This window comes from Dermacentor variabilis, chromosome 7 (assembly GCF_050947875.1).
Source record: "Dermacentor variabilis isolate Ectoservices chromosome 7, ASM5094787v1, whole genome shotgun sequence".
Lineage (NCBI taxonomy): Eukaryota > Metazoa > Arthropoda > Arachnida > Ixodida > Ixodidae > Dermacentor > Dermacentor variabilis.
In genome coordinates this window covers 136,402,155-136,428,457 of record NC_134574.1, presented here as the reverse complement: position 1 = coordinate 136,428,457, position 26,303 = coordinate 136,402,155, and the positions used below count along the sequence as shown (strand labels likewise).

General features: G+C 48.6%; 1 protein-coding gene across 1 annotated transcript in view; it reads left to right on the top strand.

The window, feature by feature from the left end:
• Positions 1 to 26,303, top strand: part of LOC142587960 (uncharacterized) — a 93,220-nt gene that overhangs the window by 31,493 nt on the left and 35,424 nt on the right. Inside the window, exon 2 of the mRNA XM_075699361.1 lies at positions 14,762 to 15,063. Within this exon, the coding sequence (XP_075555476.1) occupies positions 14,762 to 15,063 (302 nt within the window). The remainder of the gene's footprint in view (positions 1 to 14,761; positions 15,064 to 26,303) is intronic.

Genomic DNA, 26,303 nt, shown 5'->3' with positions numbered 1-26,303 from the left:
TTATCGCTTTTTCTGGCGCGCACGCAGGTCGTATAGACAAAAGCGACCGATATACACCAACGCATGTAGCCGATTGTGTGAGAAGACTGATCATTGTTCACTTTAAAAGGAAGGTGTACCTCGTGGGTAACTCATCGATTTTCCTTTTCAAACAAATATGAACATGAGAAGAAATGAAACCGAGGGGCTCGATTTTGTTAATCAGGACCATATAAACCTTGGTATATATATATATATATATATATATATATATATATATATATATATATATATATATATATATATATATATATATATATATATACTTGCAATTGTACTTATTGTAGAGAGCAGAATTTTTATTGAAGACCCGTCTAGTTTTGCGAACATTGGCAACATTTGGCAAGTTAAAAAAAATTCAGACCACTGAGTTCACCAAACTTTCACTCTGCCCTAAATATAGATATTGCAGTTCTGCAAAACCGCAAGTGTTAGGACATCTGTAGCGGACAATGATTGTATAACAGTTTGGATCTGGCGTGAAATTGTTACTATGTTTATGAGGGTTTTCGTCAACTCCTACTAACAAACTAGGGTTATGCATTGTAAGGGCAGTGTATTCAATTGTAGTGTATTCACTTTTGTCCGCTTTAGATGTCTCAATAATCATAGTTTGTAGAAATGGGTAATCGCTTTTTAATTGAGTTACAAAGTTGTGATCTTCATGATTCATGTTCTTCTTATTTTGTCTTGCTTTTTAATTCTACGACTTGAAGCAACCGTTTAACAGTCGACAGCCTAAAATGAAAAGAAAAATCTGCTTCTCGCAGTCGGTAGACTTCACATTTTTTTTTAAGGTCTAACAAACTACATCGAAATCAATACACTGAATGCTGAGCAACACGGTTTCTCCGTTCTCAAGTACTTGGAGATAAGAGGCTCCCGAGGTAAACATTCTCCTTAGCCCCTTTTACTATGCGGCAGCATATTAAAAGCCCTCAATTGAGTTTACGGCCACTGTTCATCTGGCCTCTATAATGTGACGGAGAATCAAAGTATGACAAAACAAATGGAGTGATGCTTAACCGCGCGCTCTGCGCGTTAAAGTGCAGCAGTTGAACTCTTTAACTTACTGGTGTATTTTAATGAGCACTGGTGGTGTCGAAAGTGAAACAAGAGAAATTACCATAGGAAGATGGAGGACACTAACTGATCAGATATCGGCGGTCTGATAATCAAGGGATGTCGCTACGTCGACGTTTTGGCAAGGGAACTGGTCTAAACACTCGCTTCAGCAATATCGCTTGTTCGACCGCTGTTGGTTTAAGAGGTGCTTGGGTTAATGTGCACATAAGCGATGGGTCTTAGCTTAACAGAATCAGCAGCAGATAATGATGCGCTGCAGGGTAAAGAAGGTAGCATCGACAGATCGTAAGACAGTTATCATTCACGGATGACCTCCGCATTGCAGAGAGGTGGAAGGCGGGTAGTTCAATTAGAAGTAGATGGACAATCGGCTAACGCCGCAATGACGTCGCATTAGCGTCACTCCGATGTAGCGTCAATAATAAACGAGCCTTTTTTTCTTTTTTTGAACGTTATCGCTAAGCCACTGTGCGTAACTTGGCACCGCTCTCACTACCAGCATGTCACATGCCGCGACGCGTCGCATACGGGGATCCCACGTTTGAGTGGCCCATTCAAAACAGAGGAGTACGCGACTCGAGCATCGGTGCTTGAAACAAGTGCTCGACCACTCGTGGCACGCGAGGGCGGTGGCTTGGAGCGCAACTTTTATCGAAGGAACGAAACGCAGCGACGGCGTCGAACGCGGGTGGACAGGGGCCCTGTCAATTGCGTGATCCAACCACAAGTGGAACGCGTCGTGTTTAGTACATAGCAAACAGGCGCTTTCTCTTCGCCATTGTGTCTTCAGTGGTCCGTGGGCGAGGAGGCTGGTCGCATGGGCACTTCGCATGCGTGGTGGCCGAGATAAACGGCGGCTACTGTTTCACTCGAAACGAGCTCGGAGCCCACGGCTCGGTGGGCGCCGGTACCTGCGAGGGGAAGATAGTGCTTGATTAGCAATTACGTTATCTGTCCCAGGTCGGCCGCTTTCGGGGCAACGCCCCCTGTCTCCTATAGGATTTGCAACATATACAACGGGCCTTTGCAGGCTGATTGCCAAGGCTTTCTGTTGTAGTTTAGGCGATTATATTGCAGGCCGTTATCAAGGTCACGTGTAACTCGTCCGCCGGTGTCCCCGTGAGTCTTGATTAAATAAATGATAGAGCAGACGGATGGACAGATGAGTGAGCGAGTGAGTGAGTGAGTGAGTGAGTGAGTGAGTGAGTGAGTGAGTGAGTGAGTGAGTGAGTGAGTGAGTGAGTGAGTGAGTGAGTGAGTGAGTGAGTGAGTGAGTGAGTGAGTGAGTGAGTGAGTGAGTGAGTGAGCGAGCGAGCGAGCGAGCGAGCGAGCGAGCTAATGAGTGTAGCAGTAACGACACGAACAAATGAACGAGCGTTTCCCATATTGTATTATCCCCATTTCCATCAACACCTTCATTATCATCAGCCTATATTTCTTTATGTCCACTGCAGGACGAAGGCCTCTGCGAGCGATCTCCAATTACCCCTATCTTGAGCTAGCCGATTCCAAGTTGTGCCTGCAAATTTGGTAATTTCATCCCCCCCCGCCTAATTTTCTCCCATCATTGACAGCCCTTCCCTTCCCTTGGCATGCCATCTGTAACTGTAATGTACCACCCGTTAGCTACCCCTACATATTATATGGCCTACCCAGCTACATCCTTTTCCTCCTAATGTCAACTAGAATACCGCCTACCTCGGTTTGCAATCTAGTCCACATCGCTGTCTTTGTGTCACTCAACGTTACGTTTAACATTTCTTTGTTCCATCGCCTGTTGCGGGGTCTTTATTGTATTGCAATATTAGTATTGTACTGTATTGTCTGTATTGTATAGCTTTATGTAAATAGAAGCGGTTTCGACCAAACAGCCATGGATTGACAACAGCTAGCCTCTCTTGGTACAACAGGCACTTACCACTTTTCTTTGGTCAAACCCGATCGTTACCTCATTAGTACCGATGCATGATCGCTATAACTGGGGAAAAAACTCATATGGAGTAGTGCAACCACCATTACAAAACTAGTGGGCAATTATGAAAAGACGCTATTTCTGCTAGTCAATCGCCTGCTTCTAGACGAGATACTGTAGTCTGTGGGTCGTTATTTCGACGTTCCCCAAAAACTGTCCGCGCAAGGGCGTGCCTGTACTTAGCACGCTCGTTCGTCAAGCTTAGTTTCGCCGCATCAAGGGAACCCCTCCGGAGAAGCCACCTTTGGCGACCGCCGTAATATTAAGCGGTTTTCTCAAGGGTACATAAAAAATATAGTCGTCAGCGCGCGAACAGCGAACGAACAACAGTAGGTGTCAGCATTAGCGCATATACAATAACTACTTCAAGATATCGAACAAGCGCCGAAGCTGGAATAAGCGCCCCCACTCGTGACGTTGAAGACGATCAATGTTGACCCTACAGGCTAAAGCCCAACACCGTCTCTAGTCGACGAGTGACTATCGAATATGTTTGACTAGTATTCCCTTTAGTAGGCTGACAAGCAGCGATGGATCAGGGGATATGGCTGTTTCTGTTCTTCTCGAGATGGATAAAGTGTGATTGATTGATTGATTGATTGATTGATTGATTGATTGATTGATTGATTGAATCAATCAATGATGGATGGATGAATGGATGGGTGGATGGATGGATGGATGGATGGATGGATGGATGGATGGATGGATCGATCGATCGATCGATCGATCAATCGATACTGAGCGCGAAGTCGTGGGCTTGATCCCCTGCAGCGGCGGCCGCATACCGATGATGGCACAATGCAAAAAAGGCTCGTGTAGTTGTGCTTTCGCAGCGCGTTAAACATATGGGTGTCAAAATTATTCGGAACGGCTCCACTAACGGCGTTACTTATAGAGTGCTCTGCAGATTCAGGAAATGCGCAATCACGTGTAAACATCACTGTGATTAGAAATTGCACGGACAATGGGCGCCGTTGGTGGCGCGAATAGTCCTGCAACGCCGTTGCAGGCCGTCATCGTCGCGCCAGCATTGTGACGCTCCCGTTATCTTCCGGGCCTCTGTTCCGGGCCTACAAAAAAGAAATTTACACCGCCTATACGGACAAGCTTGTGGGATTCCTCTGCAGACCGACAATAAACAATATCGAAAAAAAAATTGCAATGCAATATGCTACAAAGAGCACAGGGAATGTAGATATATTTATATAGAGGCATTCAATACAAGATAATCGATAAAGAAAGTGCAAGAGCATAAATCCTTAGACTTGCAGACCAGCGTAAAGTATTTGTCTATGGAATATCTTCTGTAGAAAGTGCAACATAATAAGTGCTTAGTCTGCCTGTAGACTAGTCTAAGTTTTGTGTATACACGGTCTATGAAATTTGTTTATAGACACCCCGTTAACGTGACAGTCAAATGTGATCGGACTTTCCGTAGACTGTCCAAATAGAGTTTTTAAGGGTGCATGCTGGCCAGCTATAGCCGTCTAGCGCGATGTGTCGCGCCATGTCGCACTAGCGTTTCGTTATAACATCGTGCGGGGAGCTGGAGCGCCGCGCTAAAGGCCTTGACATCGCTTCCACTGCCATAGCCTTCGGGCCAAACTGCCACTCTTAAAGCGAATAGCCTTCTTTGGCTCGTTCGCCCCTTCTCGAGGACCGGTGCTCCGTGGTTGGTGCTGCGTGTGGCTGGTAGTCGGTGCATGGTGATCCGGCCTTCACCACCGATAACGATGGCATCGATGCGACAAGCACGTGCTTTCGGGCAACCGAGCTGCGGTGCGCTTGCCGAACGTCAACAGCAATTATAATAAATTAAAAAAAAAGAAGAACCTTCCACACCAACTTGGTTCTCACAAACTCGTGATTTCCCACAAACTAGTATCTCTCGAAAACTTGGGTGGCACTTGCGACGGTAAAGCAAATATTTCGTCAATGTTCCTTTAGCATCCAGGCCTATTGCGGAGGTTGCGAAGGTATGGCAACGGGGGGGGGGGGGGGGGGGAGGTGACAATGCGGAGGTAGAATCACCGCTCCGCATTAAAATTGCGCGCCTCTCTGGCATCGCCCGTGAAGCGTAACAGAGTTGTGCGTGCCTTAGCGACTGACCTCACGCGAGGGCTAAAGGGCGCCTGAATGCCTACATGCTGCGGTTATGGATACGGCGGTGGAACCGTCGTGAAGGACAGCCCTCCTCCTCCCGGTCTTGCCGCCCTTTCCCCTTCACGAATGCAGCAGGAGAGGGCTTTGGCCCCGCTACGGATGTGCCGGTTAACGACTCTGTTGTTCTCTGCGGAATTACGCAACGAAACGAGCGCTAGCTAAATGACCTCACCGAAATCAATACGCGCTTTCGAGCGGTGCATCGTTGCTTCATTAACGTGAACAGCTTTTTAATAAGTGTTCAGTTATATTGCTTGGTTTGAAAACCATCGTCGATGCAAAAATCCTTGCATAATTCACTCTGTAGTGATGATGACGAGAATAAGTCTCTAGCGCACAAAGGTATTTATATCTTAGTCGTCCTATTTTCCGTGTTTTAATTAGGTGAGCTGTGAGTAGGCAATTTTCAGCATCGTCCTGCATTCCGATCGCTTTCTATAAGAATTAGATTAAAGGTGTTGGGGTTTATGAACAATGCATCCTCGACAAAGTTACCGCGTAGTTTCTGCTATAGAAACGAAAGACGCATTCCGATAAAAACTCGCGCAATCATTGATGCAAGTAACTGAATCCAACGACATGACGAAGGGATGGTAGTAATATAGTGCATCAGACCATTTGCATATACAGTCTCAAATCCGCGTTAATTATCTCTGTGACGATGATAATGATAACCACTTGCTCAGATTTGAGCGTTTTATGTGGAATAAAGGCTGTTGCTGGGTATCTTGTCTATTAGTTTTGAAGCTATAGGTTTAAATTACTTTCAGCGGCGGCGAGTCAGCCGTCACAATATAATCACACAATACCGTGCGCACCAGCTAAATAAAAGACAACCTGGCGAAGCAATTCGCCGTCATGCCTTCTCAACGATATATACTTATATAGACGGCCGACTGTAGCCAGCACCGTCTTCTTGCTCTTCCTCGCCGGATAACAACAGCAGACATCACAATTTTGCTTCGCCTAATAAAGCAGCTAGAGCTTTCATGGCATCCAGAAGACTCTCTAATAAGTTAACCGCTCTGTCTTTATATGTGTAGCGGCAAGAAGGGCATAGCGCGAGTGTGTTGGCATTTCCAAAGACGGCGCAGCCTGCTGCACACGGTGAAGTCGGAGCTTGCATAAGCAAAGATGGCCACCTCGGCAAATGCGGTATACATGCGTGCTCGCCGAGAATCTCCCCATTTATTTGCGCATTACAGTTGACTCCTTCCATAGTCTCAGAAAGCATTTACTCTGGCAGTACTGCCGGAAACTCTAACACCACTAGCAAAAGGTCACTAAAATGTCGCCACAGATTCCAAGACGGCAAAGTTGCCGATAAAGCACCCAAAAACACCCTAAATTCGCCGACTTTCTCGACAAGTTGCAAACGCTAGTTTGAGGCGTTTATCGCACTTTTCTGGTTCATAAACGTTCTACAGGACGCTCTCCATCACTGAGCTTTCAACAACAGCAAGCCTCTGCAAAGCTTGTGGCACCCTGGAGACGGGCGCGGTGTTTTCTTTCGATTAATGACTTCGAGTCATATGCGCGAATGGTGAGGCACCGATTATCTATCCGCATGTAAAGCAATGGAATTTCTAAATTGCGCACTGCTTTCCACCACACTGCGCTGTGGAGGCGTTTGTATTACAGCGATGAGTTTGATTTACACAGGTTGATAAGTGTGCGGGTTTAAACAGCAACACGTATGTTTTGCGTGTAGTGACGTCTACAGCTATAGCGGCGTGGTGTACGTTATGTACTAGTGATAACATGTTGTACATCAAACAAAAACAAAGAAAAACCAATAGCAGTTTTTGTGCTGTTGTGTTTATGTTGACCTTAGTTGACGTCTCATGCTATTTTTCCACAGCATATACATTGTGTCATAACTCACATATTGCTGGGAGACTGATAATAAAGAGTAACTCATACGGATGTCGATTAACAATCATCGAATGATGGGACCTCGTAATTTGCATAAGCTACTCTGGTGCAGCATGAAAACGCGCGAGCTTTATTTTCATCTTTAACGGAAACTGTTATCTTCGACTTTTGACTGATGCGAAAGGTGGACACGCGCATTTTTAACGCTGAAGTTTCACAGCACTGAGATACTCCGGACAATAACAAAATGTATGGGGGGGATGGTAGCTCGATAAGGCCCACGAACATTGATTGCGGCCCTTAACAGATCACCACTTGAAAGTTCTCGAGTGCCGCATGTATAACACGTCTCCTCAAGCTTCAAAGCGGTCGTTCAGCTCAGCTCAAGCCCGAGCAGCTGCCGCGGGACACCCCGCACCATTACTTCGCTCAATCCGCCAGCCATGCCTAAGTATGCAGCGCCTCCAGCCCCGTCAAGAGAGAGCCCCAACGCGAAGAAAGCAAATCATAAAGCGAACGCCATACGGATTAAGCCCAATGCATCGAAACCCGCGCGTGTGAAGGATTTTGGCCGCACAGATATGTAATCTCATCTAAGCGGTCCTCTCATCGAGAGCGCAGTCGAGAGATTCCCTGCACTTATGCGGAGACACGACGGGTCTTCGGCGACAGCCATTAAGTGCATACGATCGCGAATGCCCCGGACATTGCCCAAGGTCCTCCATGGGTCTCCGGCTCCACGCATTCATGAAGGCTTGGCCCTTATTCGCTCTAGCGCTTGCGATGTCCCAACGTTCGCCGAGTTGGCTCGCACCCAAACAGTGGGAAAGCAGGTCCAAAAGGTGCGAACGAAACGCTTTCAATAGACAGCTGACAGGAGCTCAACGAAAAGGAAAATAGGCAAATGAAGGTATGGAGGAGGTAATGATAAGCGTTGCAGCTTTCAGGAACATTCTTCTCTACCAAGCTATGTATATATGTAACATGCAACTTTAGCAGAGGGCTTATAAAGATCTGAAAAAAAAAGAATAAGAGGTGCGGGGGCAAACACCTCCTGCCGGTGTCCCCCCACCCCCTCCCCAACACCTCTCGCAAACACCTCGTGGGGGCATATTAAAGAGGTGCGCCGACCGTGCCTCGAACCATCCATCCAGGAGTGCGAGCTGTAGCTCCGATGCTCGAGTCAGGAGTGGGGATTAGTGCTGTTTCCTCTCGTCTTAGAGCGACGAGATGGCGGGGCGCCTCTCTCCTGAGAACTTCAAGCAGGAACGAGGGTGAGGGGGTGCCTACGAAGAAGGGAGTGTCACATTCGACGACCAACGGCGCGCTTTTCTTTTTTCCTCTTCTCTTTCTTGTTTCTTTTTTCAGACTGCCTCGAGCTCAACTCGCTCATCGGCTGGCGGCCTTCGCGTTCACGCCCTCTTCTCTCCGCCGCATCCTAAATCTCCATCCAACCTCATCTCACCGCCACGCAAAGGAATCGCGCACTCTCTGTGAAGTGTACGTGTACGTTCTCCTCGAACGTGGAGGAATAGAACGCGAGAAGTCTTCCAGAGGGGGGGGGGGGATGAAGGAAAGGAGGAGGTGGGAGGGCTCGCCACCGCGCACGCAACAACAACGAAAAGAGCCGCAGCAGAGAGCGCTTGACTTCTGACAACCCCCTCGCACGTTTTTCAAAATCTGCCGCTTCTCTTTTCAAAAATCGCGCGCCATACAAAGAAGGCAAGATCGAGGGTGCTTATGAGACACCACTGCATCGCTCTCGAGCCGTGTGCTCTAAACGCAGCGCGCTTTGCAAGGGAAATGAGAGAGAGAGAGAGAGAGAATAAGAAGCCAGTCAGTCCCTATATTTCTAAGGCGCAAAGCGGCAAACAGCGTACAGGAGGGCAATAGGCCCATAGTGTCGGCGGGTGTTTAAAACGATACCGGCCCATGCAAGGATGCCTCTCCTCTCATCTTCTCCGTACCGTTCTGACACGCTAGGACGAGAGAGCGAGAGAGAGAGGCTGAAGAAATGCAGGGCGACTGTGGAAGAAGGCGCGATGGAAGTGTGCGCACACACACACGAGGCAATCCGTGCTGCAGCACGCACAATGTGCGGCGCGCCCGGTGATCTCGTACCACCTGGATTCGGCGACCGAGGCGCTCGCGACAATGGCAAATTGTCGGAAACGGCCTCATCCATTGTGGGGCCGTCCGCCGCTTCGACGTCGAGGCGGCAAGCACGGAGATCGCTGCAGCCCGGTCTCGACGTCAACGCCAGGCTGCAATGCGCCCGCGAACACGTCGGTGATTTAGAAAGAAGGCAAAGGGCGCTGATGGGAGAATTGGATGGCAGTGGTGTGAGGGGGGGGGGAGGGGGGCAGGCTGCGAAGGGAAGAGAAACATATAGTCGCTTTTCAAACAGTGACCGAGGAGATTCCTTTTTTTTCTTCTGTCCGCCTCTGGCGAAGGCCTTTCTTCCATTCTCTCCTTTTTTGTCACGCCCTTCCCCTGTCCTCTTTCTTACCTGCTTTTTGCTCCCGCCCAAAGCCAGTATACTACTTTTGTTCCGGAGGTGCTGCGCCAAATAGTGTTGGCAGTCAGTGGTGGTGTGGTTGAAGCTCGAGCTCACGATCTCTTTTTTTTCTGTCCTTGTCTGCTATATTTTCTGACTCTTTACTTTATCTACACGACCCCCCCCCCCCCTCCGACACGCAGACATTCAAAGCCCGGAGGGCACGGTGGGGCCTTTTATTATTTCAGTCCGAGCGTTGTGCAAATACTCACTCCCACATTTGGGAAAACCCACCGCCGCCATCTGGTGCGGCGGAGTGGAAGCCTCTCCTTTGGATCGGTGCCTCTCTCTCTCTCTCTTTCTCTCTTTTTCTTCTTTTCTTACGCAGGGGCTTCGGGAGACAAGGGATACTTTAAGCGGGACGCGAGGAAGAGAATATGCAGAGTTCGAACGCGGAGTTTAGGGAAGGGGAGAGGAGGCTCGGGAGAGGGAGGAGCCGAGGGAAATGGATACGATGGGGCAAGGGAAGTAGCAGAGAGGTCGAAAGAGCTGAGAGGAGAGAAAGAAGGCGTACGGAGTCGAGAGGAAAAGGATGGCTTCGCTCGCGGACCCACTTTTGTGCGCCACTCTCCTTTTTTTGCGCTGTCGTTGCGAGGGCGTGCGCTCGAGTCGACTAGGGGTGCGTGTGCGCCGACTGTCCGGCCCGTCTCACTCGCTCTCTACGTCGATGCGGGCTGCTGCTTTCCCCAGCGTTTGCGGCGCTTTTTCGCTGTGATTGATATGCAACGCCCGGCTCTCCCTATACGGGAAGCGCTATGCCGACAGAATGTGCATACGGGAGATGGCATAAAGAGCAGCAACTTGGGAGTGAAGGACGTCTCCTCTGAAAAGCGGCCATGAATTGATAGCCTGCCCGCGTGCCTGCTGCCCCAGTATCGAGGGCCCGCGACGGTCGGCTCCTTTGATGGAGAGTTTGTCGTTGAGCCGCACTGTTTCTCGGAGGAAAGCCCAGTTACTTTGATGCGGCATCGGTAGGTTGTTTCGGGAAGGCTTTGGCCAGTCAGTCGGGGCAAGATCAAAATAAGCTTAAGCCGGACTTTCTGTAGATAGTCGAGCCCTAAGCTACTCTCCTAATCTTGCGCGTGCTAGAGCTGCTTTTTCAGGATATGTTTTAAAACTTTTCTCTACATGCAACCTCTGGATGTCACTGCTAAGAGGGACGTTGAGAGGTTGCAGAGGTTCAGGTTAGAGGTTAACACAATGGATGTGGACAGTCTTTGGGCTGTAAACAGACTATGGAAATTGCTTATTTATTTATTTATTTATTTATTTATTTTCAGTACCTCAAAGACCCCAGTGATGGGGTTCGCTATTATAGATGTGTTAAATGTTATACAAGTTTTCGATAGTTGCCTTGAAGGCGGTGCTGCTGGAGTGCATGGAGCAGAACGTCGTCATCCTCATCATCATCATCATCAGCCTGGTTACGCCCACTGCAGGGCAAAGGCCTCTCCCATACTTCTCCAACAACCCCGGTCATGTACTAATTGTGGCCATGCCGTCCCTGCAAACTTCTTAATCTCATCCGCCCACCTAACTTTCTGCCGCCCCCTGCTACGCTTCCCTTCCCTTGGGATCCAGTCCGTAACCCGTAACGTCAGCGGGGTGGTAATTCCAATTGCGTGATGTCTCGACAAGTAATGAAGATAGACGCGCAGTGGTTCGAGCAGATGGCGGGTACACAGCTTTTTCGTGATTGACGCATTCTGAATGACGGCGGGCTAGCTTGATGGGAGGAGTACAGGACTAATAACGCGTGACAAGATTTGAAGAATACGCGCATCCGCATCTATTCTGCGGATTTCAGTTCGTTGACACTATAGAGACAAAATGAAACGGGCTGCACGGTTCTGCACAGATTCTAGCGTTTTATTAAGGTTGCGTTGGGGAGGGTCCCAAACAGAGCGTGCGTATTCAAGTTTCGTTCTTCTTAATATCTGATAGACGAGGAGTTGGACGGTTTAGATAGGCAGTTTATGTCCCTAATTTCTTTCTACATCTATGTACTTGTCGATGTCTCCAGAAAGTATGTGCCGATTGGCTTTCTGCAGATCAGTATATCGATTGTACATATGTCCGTTTCGGCGAAGCCATGCGTCAGGATGATCGTGTCACGTTCTTGTAGAGTACATTCTGCGCCTGAGCTGAGTAAATGGAGTTCGTCTGCAAGAGTCTCAGAATGCGGCTGCAAACAGTGAATTTGGTTGGAAACACGAGGAAGAAAGAAAGAAAGTCATTATTCCATTACGAGAAGCAAGAGAGCTTGGGGCCAGCGTAGGATAACCAAGGCAGTGGCAGAGAGAATGGGACGGGGGGTACTTGCGCATTGAGGGGTGCGGGGAAGTTCGTACGGAGTGCATGCGAAGAGGGTTGCTGCGAAACAGAATGCGCAGGATGGTGGGGGGGGGCACCTTTTTTTCTCTCTCTCTCGCAAGCGCTCGTCGTGGACGGCGACATAAGATTTGACAAAACCCTCGTCTTTTTCTAGAGCCCCTTCTCACTTAAGTCAAGGGGTGGCCGCGGAGACGCCGGTGTCGAGGGCGAAGGGGGGGGGGGGGAGGTTGAGAACAGAGCGCGCGTCTCCCCCATTGGTCGAGTAGTTCGGGATCGATGGGCCAATGGCGCTCCTCCGGACCGGAGCCGGGCGCCAATTGAGAACCACCCTCCCCCCTATCCTGCCCCCCTACCCCCAACCTCAACCCGCTGGAACGTGCATGGCCACACCATGCATGCACACGCCGCTTTTCCACCCCACCGTCCGCTGCTGCTTCTAGCGTTATACGTTGGGATGTTATTGACGACCCCGACACGAGAGTTTGAGAAAAAGAAGAGGGGAGTCAAACAGATCTCGAGAAAAGAAGAGAGCGCCGAAACCTCTCCTTCGTGTAGTGGAGTCTTTCTGTCCCTTCTTTCCCGTCTGTATAAAATGGAGAGAGGGGAACGAAACGACCAGGGACGCGGGCGAAAGGAGGGGGTTTGAAGGGGGCGGAAGGTTGGAGGGGTGCAAGTCGGGAACATGGGTGGGTCTCTGCTTTCCTCTAGAGAGTATGTGTCGCCCCCCACCCCCCTCTCCGGTGGCGGGGGCCAAGTGGTATTAGCAGAAGCGCCCCTCGTTGGCGCTTCACGACTGTCAGCGGGAGGATCCTCGGCCCGGTCCGTCGTCCAGCCCCTCTCGTGCGCTTTCCTCCCCATCTTTCGAGACTCCCCCTTCTCTCTCTCTCTCTTTTCCCCCGCGATTTCTTTCTTTTCCCCCTCTTACGTGTTTCCTCCCCACCATCTCTCTACTCCCTACTTTCGGAGCCTCGCACTCGAACACCAAAGCGCGCTCGGCGACAGACAAGGGGGTACACTGCTGCTCCCGCTGCTAGTGGTGGTGGAGGGCCTTGCGGAGTGAGAGGGTGTGAACGAGTGGGCTGGCAGAGCACGAGACTGACAGAGAGAGAGAGAGACAAGGCGCGGGTGTCGGCGGTGCTTGTCAGTTTTTGTCCTCAGTGCGCGGATTTACAACGAGCTCGAGAGGCCGACCGACGTGGGCCAGCACGCTCGCCGGGGCTACTTACCGCACGCACTCGTCGAAGTCGGCGCGCGCGACCGCTTCAAGAGGTCTGCTCTCATCTCGGCTTCTCGTCTGAGCGGCTCTGCGGACCTGCGTGCCCGCTCGTTTGTTGGTTCAACGGCGGCGATGACGTTTTCTCGTCAAGAAGCATCGCACCCCCCGCGGTCGCCACTAGTGCCACCCTCTTGTGGAACGAGTGCGTGTTGAGTGCGCGTTCCGGCTGCACTTGCGTTCTTCTATACCTGCCGGCTTACGGGAGCACCGGAACATTTCTCTTCGGAGCTGCGGTTCCTCTTCGGTTTAATCTTGTTTATTTTATTTCTTTTCTTACTTTTGTGCGTGCGTGTGTCTGTGTGAGGCGCCTTACGAGAACTCATCGAGAGAGCAAAAGTGTGTGTTTTGTGTTGCGTGGTCGCTTGAGACTTGTTCCTACGTTGCTGCTGCCTATAAGTCGACTTCTTTCGATTCCGAAGCGTGCGCGTCTTCAAGTCACCGGAGCTGCACAGACAGACAGCATTTGAAGTGATCCGGCTGTTTCCCGCTCTTTCTACGTAACTTTTGCTTTCGCAATTCATTTTGCCCTGACGTTATTATTTTAAGACTTTCCTTTGCGACCAGTCGTTCATCCTAAGCTGTTGAAGGAAAAAAAAAAAACACCAGAAAGACGAGTCTAGAAGAGACGAGAAGTAGGGTTCTTTCTGCGCCAACGTCGAGTGCTCTCGAGGTGTGTACCCGACCAAAGCTTCGCTGATGCTTCTCAGAAAGGTATCGCAGAGAGCCCCAGGAATGGCGCACACTTGGTCGGTCTGCTTTCTCTTTCCCCCGCCAGCCGCGTCGTTTCGCGTCGGGAGTCAAGAATAGGCGCAGGCCGGTGACGTCTGAGCGAGTGGTCTTCGTACGCAAGGTCGGAAGGACGTCTCTCACGCATCCGACCGCCGGGAAACGCGACGTACGCGCGGCAATGCCTCCGAGCCGAGTCGCAGCAGAAGACAACAACGTGTCCCTGTCCGAGGTCTCCGACTCCGCGCTTCTCGTAGACCGGCCCTGCTGGGTCGCCGGCGCTAGCGTCTCGCTTCGTCGTCAGCGTCATGCAGCTGCACCGGCACAGCGCGTCCCGCGATGAGGCCCACATGCAAACGCTGAGGGAACTAGCCATTCCGCTTCTCAAAGAACGAAACCACAGTGGCGCCGCTGGCGGTGCTGGTGGTAACAACAACAACGGCAGTGCGGTCGGTGGTGCTGGTAGCGGCTCAGGTCTGGCTCCGTCGGCGGGACCGCGCGTCGCCGCGCTGCCCATCTCCTTGCAGAACATTGCGTACGTGTCGGTGCTCCGGCGGGCCGTGGCCCAAGCCACAGCCGCGGCCGAAGCCAATGCAGCGGCGGCCGCAGCCGTGGCCGCGGCGGCAGCCGCGGCTGCCAAGTCGTCCAGGAACGGCCAGGGTCGGCCGGCCAAGCTCAGTTTCTCGGTGCGCGACATTCTGGACTTACCCGAGGTCAAATCTGGCTGTTCCAGCCCGCACTCGTTCCTCGGAGCCAACGGACAGTCCCCGGTATTACCTGGAGGCGGTGGAGGAGGCACCTCGGTCGGAGGTGGTGCGGTCGGCAGCGGCGGTGTTTCGGCGGCTGACCTGTGCGGCGGGCCCGCTGGAGGTTGGACCACGTCCGGACATGTCCACGGCTGCAACCCCGCCACGGGCGGCCTGGGCCAGGACCTGGGAGCGTCCCCGTACTCCCTGCACTACGGCGGAGTGTGCCCGGACACCGCGTACCGGTGGCTCCACCCGACGCCGGACATGCTGTCGTACGGCGCCCTTGGTGAGTGTCAATGCACTTCATTGTCCTTTAACGCGATAGCATTTTATAGAACAGTCACCACGCCTTCCTTTAAGATGCCGACGGAAAACTCACTTCCGCGGGTCCAATTTTTTGAGGCCGTGTAATCAAAAGCGTACAGTTTGCCCATACCAGCGCGTAAACTTTCTTACACAAGATAGACGATGTAACCGGGATGTTAGATAACATACCTTACGTGATGGTTAATCCCGTACTAACTGCAGTACTAGTGTTCTATTGCAGGCGCACAATACTAACAGTCCTGAGTAACAACCACCGTGACGGATACATGAATGAATGATCATAGAAGGAATCGGTAGATCAGAAGGCGGTAATATTTCTCCGGTGACCATGGCAAGAGGGACAAGTTAGTGTAACTGTCGCTGTCTTATCACAAAAGGATATGGTGCCGTTATTGCTGTTACATTACAACCACTCAGCGGTACAATGAGGATCTTAGACTCTTTTTGCGTGGATTGTAACCAGGCACAGTCATGAAAGCAAAAACGGATTGAAGCGTGGACGCCTCTATTCCAAGACTATGCGTAACATCCGATGTGTCCTTGCTTATTCAAATATTTCCTTACTAGCTCTCTTTATGCATTTGCTACTCACCCGGATGCAGCGTGCCGGTGTAACAGTAAAAAGTAGACATTTGTGTTTTGTTTTGTGAAGCTCGAGTACGGTACAGAATATTTCGAGTAATTATGTCAAAACGTCTGCTTTTTCAAGGTATAGTACATCGTAGGCAAAGATATCCGGCGACATTTTGCTCGAAGTCAGTTCGAATAATATAACTCACAATATTCTTTGCAGCTGTGCTAATCGCAGTGCCCCAATTATGCAGAAAGTTCAACAAATGTCAGAAAACACCCAGTGCAGTTGTTTCTGTGATGCTATGTATCCTTAACGTGGTTCGTTTTCCCTGGCTTTGAAGAAAATTTGAGAATGTCACAAATAGCAACAACCGTCGCCATAAAATAATATCAGTAAGTAGTACATGTCGATCATCTTGTACAATGTCGTTTGGTTGTTGGTCTCAGCTTTTCAAATGCGCTGCGGTTTAACGTCTGACGTTTGGTATCCTAAAATTGGCGCCAAACACTGACGCCCAATTGCGTAAATTGGTGAGAGTGTATTTCTTTCCTTTTTGTAAATTTCCCAGAGAATGTTTAAAGTTTTCTTTTGCAGCGCCTCCGCGAGAGATGGTTGCTTATCACTAGAGTATATAGAATTTATTTATCACTAGCTTGTCAGTTTTAGGTTTAGTCAGTGCTCATTAGTTTATCTGTGAAGACAAATGGACAGACACTTGAAATGCTCTTATAACGTCGAAGGACAGATAAGAGCAACGGCTGATATCCCGGACAAACAACTCGCAAACGACTCAAAAGGAAGCGCATATTGTCACGCGCACTCTACAACGATATTGTCCAAGTTTAGAATACAAATAAATTTAGGTTTGAAACCTTGTACAAAGGGATAATTGACAGTTTCCGTAAGGAACTTCACAGTCGTCTGCCCGATACACTGTAAAATAATTTACACCATAAAAAATGAAAAGGGCTGTAAATGTGTCTATAACTCACACCATTAGGGTCTGCATTATATAGATAACACCCTAAGGGTGTGAGTTATAGACACATTTACACACTTTTTTCACTTTTTATGGTGTAAAATATTTTACGGTGTATATTGCGAATGTTTTGCGCTCATGACTCAGATTGGGGGGAAGGCAGGGAAGCAGCCATTACGGCATTTCCTTTATTAAGGGCGCGATGTAGGGTGAAGTGCTGAGATTAATCATAAGGTTATCTTAGCCCCACTGGATCTTGCATGATACTCCATCTGTTGGTATAATATGCGTACGCTTATCGCGGACGCAGGAATGGCCCTTGCCCATGCGCACATCATTTTGCTTTTCATTATTAACTTCAACAAAGTGGGACATTCCCCGGCAATTGAGAAAGCCGCTCTCTCGAAGTAGACGGTAAATACAAAGCACTGACTGGTCTATATTTCCCAATTGCTTTTTAAAAAAAGGCCCTCACCACATAAGTACACCGAGAAAATTACAAGTTGCCAAAATGTACATAATTTGCGCCTATCACTGCATCATGCAGAGTCGGAGGATCACCGCGCACGTACACAGACGCTAAAGCTATATTCACCGAGTTACCTACGCGTGCCTTATAGAAAAACCAGAAACACTTTTGTAGAGTGCAACGCGCGGTTGTTGTTATCAGCAGGGGCAGATGACCCATCACACGCAACAGCAGTAATCAAACTTCACGACAAGTTCATTATATGTAGTTGCAGTATACTTTACCACGATTATTTCTTATCCCAATTTCCTCCTCCTCAAACATCTACAGTGGAAGGTCCAGTCCCGAAGAAAACGGGCCTCTACTTCAAGAGATCCGTGGCAAGTCAGTCAAGAAGCGCTTTGTAATTAAGAGCGTAAGGTGTATACTATATACAGAAAATGGGCAGAATTCGCGTTGTAAATAACGGGCCTGCGTTCATTGAGAACTAACCGTTTCTTTATTTTTTTGTTCATGGGGCGACTTTCGAAGTGATGTAAATAATGCAATGTGCGCGGAAATGAAAAAATAAGAAGGTTTTGCCTTCATTTTCGCTATAGTATACTAATAACACGTCATTCCTCCCCAAGTGAATCAAAACAGTGTTTCGAAGGAATGCTCTACGAGCACCAACTGTTCTTGTGCGGCTCTTTGTTGTTGATTTACCATGCGCCGACATTTAGTTAAACTCGACGACAGGTTTTCTTTATGCGATTACTGGGCATAGATTAACATACGGAGCATATAGCTGAACTTCCCAGTTAACGACAGAAAAAGAAACTGCCCTGAGCAAGAAACTAACGCGAATGTCACCAACAGTCATTGCCCATGAGCAAAGAAGAATGAGCTGAAACTATGTCGCAGGGCTAGTTGTTTTATACGCTGGTAAATAACTATACATTGCTGCGCTAAAGGCGCCTACAATATGAACACGTGAATACGAGTCAGACACTGCCTTGTCTCTCTGTGTGTTAATAATCTATTCGTTTGCCTTTAAAAGAAAGATTAGCCGATATGTAATGAAAGACCCGATAACCAGCTAAGGGTTGAACGAGTATCCAAAACTAAAAAATACGTGAATACAATCTGACTACATGTCTGTGGTATAGTTTGTGAAGAGAGAACTCGCGTGACTCAGCTGCGCTTGTACTTGCTCTCTCTTAAGCACAAGCACAAGCGGTTAGGTTTCGAACTAAAATATGATAAAGAGGGATGCAAATATAAAGAGCAGATAACACAGACAATAGCGCTAACGTGAGCTGATAGTTTTCAGCAGCACACTCACTTTTTTGTCTGCAAGCACTGACGACTGTATATACGTATGCCGAAACACACTAGCAAAAGGAAAAGGCCAATAATGCTGCCGACGACGCCAAAATTTCACTTCGCGCAGGCTGTAAATAAAAGTTTGGAATTCGCGCAGATATATGCTGACTCGACGTTGCTGTCAGCTCCAGTTGTATCAATTTTTGCTTTCTTCTCGCTTTCACACTCTGTCGCTCCCTGCTGCAAGCTCTATTTGGTAACTGCCCCGGTGCCTGTGTAAACGATGAGTAAATGTCTGAGCATGTGTGTGTAATGCAGTAGCCCTTAGTGTTGCGATGTTTTGTCACAACGCAGAGAACGAACATGTACATGCACGCAATATCAGTAGGACAAGCTGCATCGCTCGTTGCGCTCCTATATTTGTTTATTTCTCATTTATTATGTTTATAATTTACAACCGGTTGGCGATATGGCTATATGCTGACCTGTTATAAAAGCTTCGAGTGGCGCATAGGGTAACGGTAAACATTTTTGAATCGAAGAAACGGCGAACACAGTGATTGTGTCCGCGTCTATCTGGAGTAGGCTTCTATTTTTCATGGGTTCTCGGGACTGTGCCTTTATTTTTCGTTATTCGCTGAGTGCACGGCGTAGGTAAGGTTCGTCGTTTGAACATTTTAGTCGATTGCTATACGAACAGTGCAATGGAAATGTACTTTCGTATTAGGTTAATATGTATTAGTTGGCATTCCGAGAGCCACATTATAAAAAGAATGACTCGGATCCGAACGTATCTGGCGATGGATTAAACCTTCGCGTAATCCACCTTGCATTGAGGCAAGATGCGAGACACACTTTTGATCTTTTTTTTTTTCCCGGCCAACGCACTCAGCAATTGTACTAACAGCAAACAATCGAAATATAGATGTGCTATCACATAAAAATAGTTTATGGGCCCGTCGTATAAATAACTCCACATTTTCCAGTGTACTTTGATGTAAAATGCGTAACGTTGAAGAACTTATTCTGGTAAATAAGAATAGGCGTATTTCTTTCTTTCATTCTCTTTAAAGTTGTGAAATATATGACTAACTACACCAAATATATGAATTCATTACAGGAGTGCTGAACACGAACATTATAAGCAAGCTTGGTAAATTTGTGAGTTACCACTTTATTGAGTCGTGGGGTTTGTTTGGCTTTAAGACTTGAGCTGTATGAGAGAGGCCGTAAAGGGAAAGGCTCTGGAATAATTTTGAACACCTTACGTTCTATAAAGCGAGCGTAGCTTTAAGCGCACAATATATATATATATATATATATATATATATATATATATATATATATATATATATATATATATATATATATATATATATATATATATATATATATATATATGCACTTTGCCTTTGCCCCTCATGGCGACGCGGCAGTCAAGGGAATCGAACACGGGACCTCGTTCTGAGTGACAATGTGCCATGTGAACCACCGCACGGCAGGTTGCACATCCCGTAGAACGTCGAAAATAAAATGTCAATTGCTTCGTTATAGTAGGCTGGAAAACCGAAAATTGAGAGGGGGGGGGGTGGAGTAATGGTGTGGAAGAAGGGGAAGGGGAGTCAACTTCTGGCGCCATATTGTACTTCCGACACCATATAAAGGTGTCGGGACGTCATGAATTTCAGTAGCAGCATCAGCTTGGGACTGTACGGTGGAAGCCCTATATGCATATAGCGGACCCGTGAAAAGCGAAATACTGTTTATATCGAACTCGCGAAAATTACTGACTGACACTCATGCGAAATAACCCTCTCGGAACTAACTACAGACATTGACTGTATTGAAATCGATGTGTTGGCACGAGGACGCTGAGATGAGCGCTGCGCGCATGCGTGTTGGCGTTCCTGCCCAACGGCTCTGTTCACATCCCACCTGGGTCAACGCATTGGTGCGAGAGGAACGTACTGTAAGCGTCAAGCTGTCTACCTAACCATTATTAGGGACTGGTATACTAACTGGGCGAAACGGCAAACAGACAACACAAAAAATATAGGAACCCGAAGAAAGCCATGAGCGCTCACGCTGTCTTCATGTTCCTTCTCTTGTGTGTTGTCTTTTCCCCGTCTCGCTCAATAAGTATCATTCTCTGTAAGAGTGAGTCGCCTATAGGCCAGCAAGATGTTCTGCTCGTCTATAGCTAACCCTTCCTGAGGGTGCTGGCAAATTCCCACGTTTTCTTTTTTTTTTTTGGTTCGGTCTGACTTCGTGCACCATAGACGTATACGGTGCCTGCAACACCGTTGGCTTGGCTCCTCATTGTACATCTTTCTGAAACGCCTTTCCCACAATGACAAACCTTCCTATCGAGTTCAATTTTCTTTTTCTCCATCGGTGAACACTGAACGACAATAGTATAGCAGCAGAAGCAGAGGTGCGCTGTCCAAGCGCCTCAAAATTAAATTCTTGATTTCAAGGCGCCGAAATAACGACCATATTACGAGGCATGGCCTTAGCGGGGGACTACGGAATAACTCTGACCACTTGAGGTTCTTTATTGTGCGCCTAAATCTAAGCTCCCGTATACAGAAATGCACCTTAACTTGAAAACCAGGCATCTTGAACTGATTTAATTGAATGCCGCCTGGCTTGAAATTGTCCAAAACGCTCATTGCCTTTCCTACGGCTCACTCACGACACGCATCACCTAGATCAAGTAGCGCATGAGCTTCACGTTCATGAATACGGGCGTAAGTGCAAGAGCATTTTTAACGCGACAACGTTAAGGGCCCCATGTCGCAGAAAATCCGGCGTCGGCGTCCAGCGCCGAACGTCATTTCTATAAAAAAGATTTTCGAACCAACCATACCCAGGCCCTCCATGTGGGGCCAGGAAGTTACTGAACTAATGGAATTTCTCAAGCTAAAATACGTAGAATGATCATAATGTACGACTTACGCACAGCCTACAGACATGATAGCGTGGGATTGCAATTTGGCTATACGAGAAAACTAAATTTTATTACGCGACATTTATTATTTGCCACACCCTACACAGGGGAGAGAGGGGAGGGGGAGGTAAAGTGATAGCAAAGTAGACTAAAAGTGAACTGAGCAAATGGAAAACGGCGTTTAATCTACTCTTCGTGTTTGATCAGTTGTAAGCGTAAAAGAAATATTTGAAGAAAAAGCTTTAATACCGCCGTATCCGCTATTCTGTCCGGACAGACGGAGTATTGGCGCCGTGCATTCGCCTTAGATTTCACAAAGCGATAACTTTGACGACCGTGCGCCGAAAATGTATGCATATTTTATGCACTGTGGGCATCGGAACGCGCGAAGATTTCATATGAGCCAGCGGGGCAAAATCGTGCATTAATACGACAAGAGGTACACGCTCCAGATTTCAGCGACGAAAGCGTCCCTCAGTCACCATGGTGGACCTCGCTTTTATTTATTAGTTTTATTCGGCATTAAAACATGTCGAATCACGAGACACGACGCGCTCGACCTTGTAGAAACACGCCCGACGAATTTCGGTAAATTAACGCGTCCTGTTAACGTCTGTGTTCAATGACAGCTATACAGGGATACGTGCGCCTACTTTTGATGATTGTTGCCATGCGGTGCGGCCAGCGCGCGCACAGCGTCTCAAAACCCTGGTTCGCACGAGAGAAAAAAATTCGTAAGGCTATTTTATTCCGTGTGTTTAAGCATGCGTCCGTTGCCTGTCGGTTAGAGCGTCCGGCTTCTGTGGTTCGTCAAGTACGTCAAGTCGTCAAAGGCTTCCCATATGGTTTTAGGCTGCTTTTCACAAGCACCTAAAGAATGAAATTGCACTTCTCTCTAAGCTCAGCTTTCTATTATCCAAATTTGTTGGAAGCTGCAGACATTATAGGAAGTTAAAGATCGTAACAGCTAGCCGGAAATAAACGTTCGCAGTAATATCGGCAGTCACATTTAAGAAGACAGGGAATGAAAAAATGGCGCCGATCTCAAGGTCGCCATGCCGTCAACAGGACTGCATAGGACGTCGCTTCCATTCACCGACACGCACGAGAAAAAGGAACTAAATGGACGCGGCCGTTCCTTTTTCCGACCGCCACTGATAAGATAAGCGCGACCTCGGACCAGGGAGAGAAAGATTGGCATTCGTTCAGGAAAAACTCTGTCCGAGAAATCGGTAACGCCCGCGCACAGATGGCACTGCGGTTCATTTCTCCTGCGCGGGAAAAAAACGACCATCCGATAGGAATGCATCATTTGTCGGACATCCCGTCCGAAATCGATACGCGTTTCAATCGCGGTTGACCACGCAACGACATCTCAATCGAGCTGCGAGAAAAAAGAAAAAGATAAACATAGATGCTAAAGAAGCGCACAGCCAGGCACCGTCACGTCAGAGTTGCCCACGATGCCTCCACACCACAAATCATAAGGATCTTGTTCACGACACCGAGGAGTGATTCAGCACAAAAGGCGACAAGAAAGGGGATGCAACGAGACCGCTCCCGAACACATCTTTAAAAACCATACGGATCTCATCCCCAGCGTCCTTCTTTTTTTTCTTCTACGGAGTAGTGAGATATCGCAGCGTTTATACAATAGCGGTGTGTATCTAAGTGAAAAGGACGCCATACGGCAAGAAATAAGGGGGAAAAAAAGAAAAAGAAGATGGCGCCCAACGTTAGGAAGCGGCAGCAGCAGTAGCAGCAGCAGCAGCAGCGACACCACCGACGTTGCTCCGGGGGCGTTCGTTCGGCGATGATGGTTTTCGCGGCCTGCTCGCACGAACGCGTCGCACAATCGCGTTATATGTATGTGCGTGCGTGTTCGTGCGTGTCTGAGCGTATGTGCCTTAAGCGGCACGCGGCGTCGGCGACGAGAACGTTGACGATCAACGCTGCGGCGAAGGGTCGCGAATTGAAGATGGATGCGCCCGTTGTGCCTTCTTATCAGCGCCGGGGATCTCATTCTCTCGCGGGTCCCACAGACGAAAAAAAAAAAAAAAAAGACAGAAGGCAGTCATCAGGAACCGTTTGCGGGGGGTCTTTATAGCTACAGCTCCAAGCCCAGTGTCGGAGAACACAGGCTTCCCGCCGCCTCTGTGCGCGTGTTTGTGTTTTCTGTCCTTTTCGCCTTTATTTAGTGTGTGCGTGGGTCTGTATAGCACGCTCGTCTGCTTGTGTACGTCTGTATTTTGGGGCCTTCTGCTAGCGCTGTTGCAAGCAGGCGTTAGTGCTTGCGTTCGTCTGCGTCTGCGGCCGTCTGCTGGTGGGTTGCGCGTGTTTCTTCTGCTTTTGTGCGCAACGGGAAGGATATTGGAGGAGGGGTCCTTCGGGAGTGCAGGGGAGTATGCGTGGGATCTCACTGTAGCCCAAGCGAGAGCTTCACCTATTTGGTAGTGTTTGGAACCGTGAACCAGCAAGCCAAGCCGAGCCAAACATGCTACTATATATGTATTCGCGCCGTCGACTCTTTCCGTTCGTTCTTATACAGTGTCTGCGTGATTGTTCGCCGATGCTGGTTGCAATGAATTCCTGCCACATCTCCGGCTGACGTCTTCGTTTGCTTTAATTATTCGCTTTCTTCGGTCCTCCAGAGACCTATGTAGAAGTGTGCGAATACTAACTTCTGAGACCGCACTGCATGCAAATTGAATTGTGCCAGTCAGAAGTGAATCGAATCGAACATAGATTATCTTTTTTTTTTTACACCGGAACTGTCTTAGGCTTGTTTCCAGCGTTTCGTGATGTGCAGCGTTCTTGCCTCCTCGCCACGTGTTTTTTTTTTCTCAGAGAGCACGGGTATACATGGCACGTTTATGCCGTCGTGTCTCGAAAACAATAGTAAAAGGAAAACCCGAATAACCAATACATTTATCAAGGGCGATTGACATCATGACTCTACACAGGCGAAAGACGCAGTTTATCTCAGTTCCGTTTCACCCGTACGATGGGTAAAGGCCACGTGTCTTCAGGACTGCCGAAGAACAGCGCGCGCGCGAAGAGCAACGGCGGGACAGCGGTGTGTCGATTGCCGAGCGGGCGGTGTTGCGATCTACGCAAAGATAAGCTCCTTAAACTTCGTAAAGTAGTGCCACGCTTTGATGAATGCCGCCTCCTCCTCGCGCGCTCTGGCCGAGACCGACGCCGCGTCGCTATTGGCCTAATAGCATCACGTGGGCCCTCGCGCCGTGCTTCAGCGCCACTTTCGCTCGAGAAGCGTCTACGGAGTGGAGAGGAGCGCATGTTGGCGTCGTTGCTACGCTCGAGCGATGTAGGCGGCGCCGCGGTCGAGGAGGGAGCGTGAAAGAGAGGAGAAACGAGGAGGAGTGAAGGCGGAGGAGGAGAGTGTCGCTATACTTTACGAAGTTTAGGGGGTTTTACGCAAAGAACGACAGCGGTGCCCGTTGCACCCCCTGCCTTACCGAGGACGGGCGAGGGAGGCTCGCCGTGGAATGTGCCGACGCATGCGCCGTACTGACCGGGGTCGGAATCGTTAGTTGTCGCCACCGTAGGCGTTCATCCCGGAACGTCAAAGAGGGACTTTGAACACTTTGTGATCGACAACATTTGGTTGGATCCTCCCGGTGGACCCCAATCCCGTTGTCATTGCGGGTGACGTTAACGCCGATGAACACTCGGCTACAATGGATCAGAGTGGTAGCGGGCGTCAGCATACTGCGCGGGTGGTTGGCGAGACCCCTTTATGCGCCGGTGTGCTTAGTTAACGTCGATGTGTCGCGTCCCGACGGGAAGGGGTTCTTGCCGTTTCTCTTAAGAAAGGTTCGGCCTTCCGCGCTGCACCAAGACCAATGTCTCCACGACGCGCCGTAGCTCGAGCATAGACCTAACGCTCGCTACGAACATCTCCAGTGTCGTCGTAGAGCCCATGGCGGGCTATCATAGCGACTATGAAGTCATAATTACTGTGGTCAGAAGGCAAACGTTTGTGCAAATAAACATAACAACATGCATATCTGGGTTATGTTGCATTGTTGTTTTATTTTATTATAGTTATATACAGCTCCGTTGGTCATTCACCTTACAGAGTGGAATGGCTCACAATTTTTTAAAAAATAACTCTCGCGACAAGCACACCTGAATTCTCCATTAACATGATGTGGTCATCACATCTTATAATTCATAATTTTAGCAAGTTTTCTCGTGAAGCGTGTTTATAGAAAGGGTCGAAGGGAGTCGCTAGCTACAGTCAATGTGACAAAAACATTTTTAGCATTATCGCTTATAGCTTTCGAACAATGCTAACCACGCACTTTACTTTCGTATATCGTTGTGTACAGGAAAGAAGCCATTACTTTACCGTGCATGTGCCACGCGCGCAGATGACGTCATCGTTGCGCCATGCATTAAGCAATCGCAGCTAAATATAGCTGCGATTTAGCAACGTGCTTGTCCATGCGAGCAGAATTGGCTGTTGTTGAGAGAATGTGTCATCGTACAGGTATAATTCATTAAGCTATAACTGCATATATGATATTTGTCAGGATTTGTAAGGCCTGAAAAGTGCTTAATGTGTTGCGGAAATTTCACACTTGCTAGAATCCAACTGTTCGGTATGCTAAAAGCAGCGATTTATTAAGAATAGCGCACTTAATATATTTCGCAGTGTTCGTTTGAGACGATACGCGTAAGCAGGCCCAAAGAATGGCTGGAAATTTCTGTTGCACATGAACTGCTTGGTTAAAAACACAAATAAATGGTTAATAGCAAGCGGAATCCAAAGCCCTACTTCAGACAAATAGTGCTCCGCAGCAAGCAATGTTTCGTAAGGCATCGTTGGCACAACTCCTTGTATTCTACATATCAGCGGCGCGCCAAGGCAGACTTAAACGCAACGGTAAATGGAG